Source organism: Malaya genurostris, chromosome 1, assembly GCF_030247185.1.
Source record: "Malaya genurostris strain Urasoe2022 chromosome 1, Malgen_1.1, whole genome shotgun sequence".
NCBI lineage: Eukaryota > Metazoa > Arthropoda > Insecta > Diptera > Culicidae > Malaya > Malaya genurostris.
In genome coordinates, this window is record NC_080570.1 from 17,798,412 (window position 1) to 17,809,302 (window position 10,891).

At 34.8% G+C, this 10,891-nt stretch overlaps 1 protein-coding gene across 2 annotated transcripts; it reads right to left on the minus strand.

Moving 5' to 3' along the window:
- Positions 1-162: 162 nt before the first annotated feature.
- On the minus strand, positions 163-3,730 carry LOC131433837 (sorting nexin-32). Of its 2 annotated transcripts, XM_058600445.1 has the most exons (7): positions 3,457-3,730; positions 3,169-3,360; positions 2,353-3,090; positions 2,096-2,278; positions 1,932-1,949; positions 1,526-1,635; positions 163-1,449 (listed from the first exon to the last, which is right to left on the minus strand). In XM_058600445.1, exons 1-7 carry the CDS (start codon positions 3,460-3,462, stop codon positions 1,356-1,358), a joined length of 1,341 nt encoding a protein of 446 aa, XP_058456428.1. In that variant the 5' UTR covers positions 3,463-3,730; the 3' UTR covers positions 163-1,355. The 2 variants fall into 2 exon arrangements, with proteins under 2 accessions (XP_058456428.1, XP_058456431.1); XM_058600448.1 differs by lacking the exon at positions 1,932-1,949.
- Positions 3,731-10,891: the final 7,161 nt, after the last annotated feature.

Consider the following 10,891-nt stretch of genomic DNA (forward strand, 5'->3'; position numbering starts at 1 on the left):
GATAGCTATTCTTTTAAGATTCTCATCAATTTTGTGAGAATCTATTACTGTTGAGTTGTTCCTCTCTGGAGGACACCATGAAAAAATGATTTCTTTCAAGAAATAAAAAACTGCTGGACTATCCGTCCAATTTGGTGTCTAAAATACAACTGATTTATTTACAAATTTTTGATTAGTTTACATTTTTCTTATGTCTATGTTAGTTCTTTAATCTATACATTTTCCTCTCATTTGAGAGTTTTCCGAATAACAAAATAGATGTGTGCGTGAGATTTACTCAAAATTTACCAAAGCAAAAGGAGAATCCAAAATTAAGCGAAGAGTGGAAATAGAGAGCGATTCTCTTCTCACCACTCGATCAAGGATCTAAGTGGTGAATATAGCTTACGCATAGGCGAATAGAAACATAACGAATCTATGCCGTAAAGGAATAAACATTGAATTCTGTTTATCCTGCATTGAGGATAAGATTTGGTCCTTTTTTTATTGCCCCAATTTCAACATGAAGGCGGTCTAGTCGATAAATATACAACCGACGTCTCCGTCTAAGTCTAGACCACATGTTCGTTTCCTTGGTTTACAAATCATTTTGAGATTAAAATTTATTGGTTTAGGTTATTGTAAACAAGCTCAAATTCATCCTCGTAATCTACACATAGTATTTTATCATTTCCGTTTCAATTTAAATATGTTAATAGTAATAATAAGGATTACGATCGTAAACAAATCTATACGTTCCTTCCTATTGTTACCTCGGTTTACTTCTTATTGTTGGTTCAAAACATGTAATGCATATTCTGTTATCTGCGTTGCCACGACAACAACGAAGAACGAATCGAAAGAATGCTTCGCATACAAATCTCCTCGCTGTAATAGATCGACCCGGGGAATAAAGTCATTAAAAATAGTTTGCTTCTTCTCTCCGGTATAAAATATTCTTATCAATTAGGTTAATGCAAATTCGAATTCGAAAAAAATATGTTCCTTTATCGTGAGTTTCTTCCGTGTTGAAAGTTCATAACTGGAAATATAATAACTAACAAAGGCAATAAGTCAACGAAAACTAGAATGTTTGATTAAATAGTTATAAAAATAAGGTTTTTGATTTACAAAGCAAAATGGAATTTCTTCTATTTTCACACACACCCCGAACAAAACAGTCGCCGTTGTCCTAACTTTACACAGCAGAGATAAAAGTCTGGCTCGTCTGGCGACCGCCAGCCGAGGTGACGCAAAAAAAGTCCAGTTTGGAACTGGATCATCTGGTTTCTGGTCGGATCTCCGTTCCAACAACGGACAGTCCAATTCTCTTCCTATTTGATGTTGTCGTCCGTGATCGGAGTGCTCACGCCTGCCTAGGCAGTCTCCTGTAGCGAAAGTAACGACTGACGCAGGAATTCGTACTGTGATTTGGCATGCTTCATCTCCAGCTCGGCCAGTTCGATTAAGCTACGCATAGTAGAGGGGTGGAATTTTTGATTAGCAAATTTAGTTCCAAGTCCGTACCGACAGTTTTGATACTAACCTCTTCTTGAAGGCAGCTACTCGGCGCTTTTTAAAACTGATCAGTTCTTCCTTGCCCCGTGCGGACATCGATTCGAACTTTTCGCAAGCTTGCGTCTGCGCCGTTTCCGCCTGTAGGATACAAAATATGAAACCACGTGAGATACTTTTTTTTTGTCATGATGGATTTTGCCAAAAGCGTCGAAGATCTACGCTCTACTCTATTTTGAACAAGATTCGTCCACGTCGCTGATCTATCATCAGTCAACGTGTGGAACGTCCGGGAAAAGATACAAAACAAATAGGAGCAAATGAAAAACACACAGTAACATCAAACACAAGGCTTAAAATCTGCAGGACCATGCAACAATCTGATCCGCTACGATAGAATAATTCTAGGGTTATCGCAACAATTGATCAGTCAGTACCTCTTGCACCTCCAATGGCTACAGACATGGACGAACAGATGAGAAATTAAACGATTTTATAGTGGCTGTTGATGAAGTGGCCGGTTGTAGAATCAAACAATGGTAGGTGTTTTTGCTTGCTTGCTTGCTGTTAGGCAACAAAAAATTCTACCGCAAATACTCACCGCATGAATGTCCTTATTTTTGGAACGCGCCTTCTCCAGATTTCGGTTGGCAGCTTCGTACGCGGCCAGACAACGCAATCGTCGAACCAGCAGAGCTTTGGCTGCATCGCTATCCCGCTGGTAGTACCGTAAAGTGTCACCTAGTTTCAGATCCTGATCGCTTGCTACTCGACCTTCCATGTTCTGAAGAGAAGGAAAAAGAGCAAATATTCAAAACGCAAACAAAAAAAAAATAAAGCAACAATCCTTCCACTCACTCTAATCTTTTCGAAAAAATCCGCCGTCTTGGCCAGAAACTTTTCCATGTTGCCATGTTCGGCCGTTGAAAGCGCCGTCAGTGCCGACGAGATGCGGATGTGTGAATCGGCCACCTCCTTGTGCTTGTTGGTCATCTTTTCCGTCCTCAGCGATGCCTCCTTCAGATGCGCATGGTATTCACCCAGAAACTGCAGTTCGTGCTCGAAAAAGTCATTCACGTCCTTCACCGTTGCCCCCAGGAAAATCTCATCCGTCGTCTTTCCCAGGCTCCTCATCAACCCACCGAATACATCGATTTTCCGTTTCAGTTTAGCACACAGATCCTGATCAAACTCTAGGAAAACTTTCAGATGGGCATCATCCCGGAACACGGGATGCGACGCCAGCCGGGTTAGAAACACCTCATGCATTGCCACCGTCTTTTTAAACGTGGCCAGATATTCTGCCTCCAATTCCTGTTTCATCTTCTTGAACTCTTCCTTGGTCATATTGCCTTCGCCTTCCCCCAGTCGCTGTAGTTTTTCCCGTGATGCATCGAAATCTGGCCGCGGAGGACACGGTGGAATGATATATCCAGCGTACTCTTCGTTCTCTTCGAACCGATCGTGCAACCAGACGAACTCCTCATGCTGCCGGACAACCAAAAAGTCCGATTTGGCGAATCCTGGCAGGTTGGTTCTCGTATGGACGGTAAACTTCACCCGTTCCTTTTCACTCAACGCATCCGAAATATCCACCTAGCGAATGAAAGCAAAAACAAACGAAACGTGAATAAGCTCCCAGAAGCACTTCACGCCTATAATTGGATGACTCACTAGCAACGAGTTAGGAGAGAGTGTCGCACCATCGGCCTTATTATTGTTTCCCTGTTGCTGAGCTGCCGCCTGCGGTTGACCACCCTCCGAATAGGGAGCGACCTTCTGTGCCGCTGGCAGCATATCCTGATTTGCCATTAGTGGACTCCTCGCCATCGGAGTTCCGTTTCCATTCTCCTCAATCGTACCGTCCTGTTGCATATTGCGAGTGATCAGCGAAAGGAAAGAAAAAAAAACAATTAACACTTCTTATCAGTAGGTTTCTTTGTGTTTATCGGCCAAACGCACCATCATTTTACTGGAGCAGTTGTTGCTGGTTTCGCTATACTTCTCCGGACGACCAGTCACTTTCGCACAACTCTGGACCACTCCCGAATGGACGCACTCTCTAACTAAAATTTGGGACACTTTCTATTAAGTTGCGCTGCAGCTAACAGAACGGCGGATAAAAAACGCCTTCGTCATCAAACTTCTCGGTTGATTTGCCCAAAAAATATCACTATTCTCGATTGTGGACTTTTTGATTAGTTGGTTGCTTCTTTTTCTTTCGATGTTTGACGTGATTTGTGGATTCTGTGTTGCTGTCATTATCAACTCGAATGTCATCTAAATTCCGATACGCCGAGGGGCAGTTCATTGCTACAAAACGATTAAATCGTAAATACGTATTGATAAAAATGTGATAAGCGGCCCTTATATTGTGGATTTCACAGGGGGAAAGAATGCGACGGAATCTCCGCAGAATAGCGAAAAAATAAGTGTCTGAATCACAGGTGCCAGGTTGCGGATTGCAGATGCCGATTTCTTTTGTTAGCAGACTTTTTACAAGTTTTTGAAGCTTTTATGTACAATCGTCAAATTTAAAGACTTTTAAATTGCGTTGGGCTCTTGTTTGTTTTTTCTCGTCATACTTAAAAAATTTAACACTTAACAATGCAAACTTGAAAGTTTCACCTGGCATCTCTGGAGCTGGACAGTAGCTATAACCCTTTCGATTTCTGTTGTTCGAAATTTTACAACATTTTTATATCAAGCATTAGAGCGGTGGATTGAAGGTAATTACAGATTTTTAAGGATTTTTAATTCTCTAGTGAGAAGAATTATTTGTTTGTTCACTAAAAGCATCAACAAGTATGTATCTGTCAACTGAATTCCAAAGTAGTCAATATTGATAATGTTTCGAGTGGAGCACGAGGTTTTGATGACAAATGCGTCGATTAATACAAAGTATCATTGTATAATTATTCTGGTTATAAAAACATTGTCATTTAACGGCCAATTTAAAAAAAAAATATTGTTCTGGTTTGTGATCTTGAAGAGATTGAATCGATACGAATTAAAGGTTCGCTATTTTTGCAGCATTTTGTCGCGTCGCAATCTTTGTTAGCCGCCAGTGAAAAGTACAATATTATTGTCAATATAAGTGCGGTAAAATTTCATTTTCAATCGAATAATATAAGATGAAAATGAAATATATGGCCACTGACCGTCAGCATATTCCTACTAATTTATTTGACTTTTGCTGCCATTTCCAATTAAAGTTCCAGAATTCATCGTCAGTTGAATAATCGTACCTAGTCATTTGAAGTTTTGCTTGCTCAGTTTCAAGTGCCAAGTAGTCTAGCTGCTTCATTGTCTTCGCTGTTGGCAGTGAGCAAGTTCGAATCAATAAAATTATAAATGGAGTAAAGTGAAAATAAAAACTGAAGGAGGAAACTATTAATTTATGTATATTGTGTAAATGATATTTCAGCTATCTAATTTGACTTTAATCTATTATCTTGAATCAATTCGATGAACCTCATTTGAAGGCCGCTCTCACACTATTGAAAGAGTTATTTTGTTACTTCAAGAGATCAACTGACGGTGGTGAAACTGAGCTTCGATTGGAAGTGAAACGAGTGAAGAACTGAATGCTGCCCGTTGGTAGGTCAGCGAACGTTGTGTGCGTCAAGAGTGTGAAGTTTACTGCGTCAATGTGTGCCACATTCAGTTTCAATTGAATTGAATGAAGTTTTTCTGCACTGGTCAATACCATTAATCTACTTGGCTTGGCACTTTGTGTCCGCATTCTTCGAGGAAAATCTTGCATTTAGAGCTTTAAATATAGCAACTGAATATTGAAACATTGAGAAAAAAGTTCATTGCACATATCCCGGGTTGGCGGTTCAATGCATAGGCCACTGGTCTCACAAACCAGTTGTCTTATGTTCGAGCCCAGACCTGGAAGGATTCGTAGTGTCAGTAGAATCGTAGCACCAGCCATGCAATGATTCTGTACACTCTGAATCGGCTGCGAAGTCTGTTGAAACAAAAGGTCAAATTCCACTACAGGAATGTAATACCAAAGCTTCGCTTTGCACATATTAAACGGCTTCTATGACAATATTTTCGAAAATCCATTTCAACTAAACGATCAAAAGTATAATCAGTACTCCTTGTATTGACAATAATATTGTACACAACTATAGTCAAAATCTTTGTTAATTTTTTATGCGGAACACATCTTTGTTTTCTATATAAGGGTACAAATTAGAATCTTAAGGACCTAAACGTACAGAAAAATGGTTAGGATTGGAACACTTACAGTTCAGTCAATTTTGTTTCGATTATTAATTTTATTTCACCTACTTATTAAAAATATTTCTACGCTTGAATTTAAACGGATAGAGCAACATACATTCATATACATATGATTAAAATGTTTATTAATAGTTAGCAGTGGCTCATTTTGCAGCTAAACATCTAAGACACTACGTTTGGGAAGCATCGCTCTATTTCGCGATTCAAAGCAAAAGTGAGTCATAAATACGAGAAACGAATCTATAAATATCAGCAAAATGATTTTTAATGCATCATAAGATTCGCCTTATGACTTTCACCAGCAATATTAAAAATGACAACCGGTATAGTTCAAATTTTATATAAAAAAATTGTGTGTGGTGACCTAATTTGTTATAATATGTGTTTGATTCAACGATAAACACATTATTGTCAGTTAAATTCTTTCATAAATCTAGTTTTGTGTGTGTGTACGTGTTCATTGTATGACAGTTTCATTCAGAGCAAATTGGAGGGCTCTAAAGTGCATTTATGACACTCTTGTTGTGGGCTATTTGATTTATTGCTTCTTAGGTTAGGTGTAATTTTCATTAAAGAAAATTTCATGGCCGCTATTATGATGTTCTTCGCCGTAGCCTTTATTGACATCAAGTAAACTTGAAATGCAAAAAAAAGGAAATATTATGGACTTTCATGATTCATTTTCAGAACGTATGACTAATTTTAACGTCACGAAATAGTTTTATACTAAAGTGACGATGAATCTCAGAGAATAAATCGTGGAAATTTTCGCAAAACCGCATTTATTTCAAGGCGATTAATTATAATTCTTATTTCTATCCATACATTCACGATAAAAATAGAAGCGCATAAAGTTTTTACGTTCGGAAAAAGCCTCACACTTGCAAATAAAACCAATATATTCTTACTGATTTCATGCAAAGCAGACATGACACACACATAATCAAGAAAAATATTATCAAAACGACAGTTTATTCATTGCGGAATTCATTCCATCCGAATAAATTTAATGTTGATCGTAAAGCTTATTGATTTTATTGAATTTGGAGCTATAATGCAGGTTTATGCTTATTCTTCACTTTGCTCTATAAACCTTATGAAGAATGGTCCACTTGGCAGGAACATGCTTTAATAGAGGTTTTCAGTAGGCTTTCGTGGAGTTTAAAGTTTCAATGGAAGATTTATTATGTAGCATTAAAGACAGCTACAAGTATTTATTAATATTAAAAATGTTACCTGGGTAATGTGCTGTAATAACGAAAAATTGCAGGTGAATATTTAATAATAATGTTTCAATCACGTACTGCAATAAATGAGTGAATTCAACAGTTTTCTTTCGCGTCAGCCAAACTGGATTATTCTAATCCACATTTAGAGTAGTTCTATCTTCTATGGAAGATATTATAGTTTTTCCTATCAGATATAGAAGCAATATATTGTGACCCATCACACCTTGTTAAATATAAATATTACACTCATTGCTTCTCATGTATACTGAATTTATGAATAGTCGACCGATCGGTTTGGTAATTATTAGTTCGTCGAATATACAAAATATATTATTTTGTCACTTTTTATGAACTGGTACAATAAACTACTAATAAATGTTCACTTGTTACAAACTGGTACAATAAATGACTGAGGTTTATAATTTTTGAAAAGTGGCGCAAAATTATTATGAGGAAGGACGCATGACTAACTCAAATACAGCTATAGCTCCATAAGATTTACATTCATCGATAGAGTTGAAATCAACGTAAAATGAATGAAACGAGAACTAATGCTAGAATGGATTATAATCACACCATTTCTTCTATTGTTTTCGCTAATAATTGTTCGTGAAAATTGCCATTTCCGCATGGTAGCGTTATGTGGCAGCTCATATCGAATCGAGTCTGATCATAAGGGAAATATTGAATCATCGATTTATCGTTTTCTGAACAAAAACGTGATTAATCCACCTAGCAGTGAGATGATACATTTTTTTTATCAATACGCATGTGTTTTTGCATGGATATTCTCAGGTGTTTTAGTTATCATGACATTATTTTAATTATCGTCGTTTTAAACGGCATATTGAGATTTTAATCACTCATTACCCTGTAATGCCGAAACTGCAAAACATATCGAATTTCAATCTTAGCGTGTGACAATCGATTGAACATTCCATGAGATGTCGAAGTAAGTTCCACTTTTGAGTTTTTCGTCATTATATATGGTACTTCCAGAGCAGGTCGTCAAATGGTGAGATAACTAAGTCCTCACAAGTCCCTATCTCATGCCTCCCCGAGCGTCTATGATGACATTTGGTCAATAGAACGGCGTCGACTGGGTGCTATCGCCTTCTGCGTTAGTAGCAGAATGAGAGGGTGCGAAACGGCTTGCAGGTTGAAGCCCATCCTAAAGTGCAGTGTTTATCATAGTATATTACAACATATAATTCTGTTGTTTATTACATCATGTATTATTATTATTATTATTATTATTATTATTTTTATTATTATTGTTATTATTATTATTATTATTATTGTTTTTATTATTATTATTATTATTATTATTATTATTATTATTATTATTATTAGAAGAGCGTAACTTACACTGCGACATTAACTGTTATATTGTATCATAGCATATTATTTCACATATTATCGTCTTACACTATTTTATGTTATTATATACTATGTTGTATAGTATTATACTGCATTGCATTATATCATATTATATTGTATTATATTATATTATATTTTATTATATTATATTGTATTCTATTATATTATGTTATATTGTATTGCATTATGTTGTATTATATTATATTATATTATAGGCTTTATTATGAGTAGTACTACGTACCTCTGCGCAAAATATAAATTTGTTTTCCTTATAAGTTATCATTTTTAAAGTAAATTTTAACTAAATATCAAGGTCGTCACAAGGTGAGCTTGGTGCTCACTGGTTCCTGTTTCATGCCTACACGTGTATCTGTGGTGACAATTGGTCGATGGAATGCGTTGATGGCAGAATGAGAGGATGAGAAATGACATATAAATTGAAGTAATATAATATCATAGCATATCGCAACATATCATTTTATTCATGCTATTATTTATTATATAATTCATTGTACTAAATTATGTTGTTTTTTATTATTATTTTCATTATTATATTTATTGTTATTATTATTAATTTGTCATCAATAATAATAACATATGTTATTTTTATAGATGTGGATATTATTATTGTTATTAGAAGAGAAATATTCTACTTCCTGCAGTATTGCGAAGATAGAAGAGCATAACTGACACTCTACATTAACTGTTATTTTATATATTGATTTATAATATATTATATTGTATGACATTGTATTATATTATATTAAATTAAAATATATTATACTATATTATGTTATATTATATTATTTTGTAGTATTTAAGTATTATTATTATTATTATTATTAGTATTATTATTATTATTATTATTATTATTATTATTATTATTATTTTTATTACTATTAATATTATTAATAATATTATTAATAGTATTTCTATTGTTTCTATAAGTATTATTTTTATGATTATTATTATTATTATTACTATTGTTACCATTATTATAATCTTTATCATTATCAGCTACATTTTCATTTCCATACTAAACATTTCACTTTACACATATATTATTAAATTGTATCATATTATATTACGTCATATTTTGTGGTATTATATTATATTACATTGTACTATATTATACTATATTATGGTACAATGTTTGGTATTGTTTTATATAGTATTGTAATACATTTTTTTAATACACAATTATAAGTGTATTATATTGCATTGTGATGTATTACATTTTTATATTTTATGCATAATAATATTTTGTAATATTCAGTGTCGTATAGTGACCAAACTATATTATAATATATTATGGTATATTTTACTATATTATGTCACATAACATTATGATACTATTATATTCATCATAAAATATTATAGTAGACTATAATACACTGTACCATACGATTTTGCACCGTTTTATACTATATTGTGTTTTATTGTATTATACTGCCGGAAATTATATTTAAGTGTATTATGTTACATTATATAATACTATGCTCAAGTACATTGTAAGGGAAGAGGGATGGGAGTGCATCAGGGTATCTTACAAGTGAATGACTGGATGAAGGAGTGAAATGTCAACCCGATTCACAGGGGAAAGCTGTGTGTTTTCCCCAGAAGGTCTGAAATGAGTAAGACGCACCCTTCTAACAAACAAACCATCAGGCAGGTTTAAGCTGGTACAGCGAATTTTTTTATTATATGGCCGGATGTTATTGCTGGAAGGCGCCGGGTCCTCAAAACCCATTTTGGCCTTCTTAACAGCAGTAATATGAAAGTTATCTGATAATCAAATTCGGATCTACTGTAAGTCTACCTGCATCCACTGGTAATGCCTTGAACTGATGGTGGCTTCACACATACATACATACATACATACATTATATATGGTACTTCCAGAGCCGATATTCAGGAATTAGCATAGCCCAAAATGATTCGAATGGCCATAAATTATTACGCCAAACAATTTACATGAAATTTATAAACTCATCATCTGTAATTCCAGAATCGGATAAAATTCACCGATTTTGTATGGGACCTTAAGTCCTGTAATATTTGTTTTTGAAGTTCGATTTGGTCTTTTTTGAGAAAATGATTGAGCTTTGAGAATCGATTCGATACTGGAATCGGAATTCTAAAATCGGTGTAGCCGAAATCAGTTAAATTCACCTGAGGAGTGTGTAGACATCTTTGAGAAATTGTAGTGCGAATTAAAATTTGGGGGTACATTCCGAATCCAAAAACGAATACCGTTCAAACTAATATAAATTTATTTGGTAATCGACTATCCAAATCTGCACCTGATTAATTTATGTGAAATGGACATTTTTATACTAATCACCCTGCATTTTCTAAATCAGAAGTCGGATCTGACTAAAAAGTAAGAGGTTTTATAGGATTTTAAGACCTCTCATTTGAATCATAGATGATTCTTAGATTTCATTAGAATCTTAGATCGGTTCAGCCATCTACGAGAAAAATTAATTGCATTATTTTAATTTCGTTTCACATATCATCCTGTGGTTCCG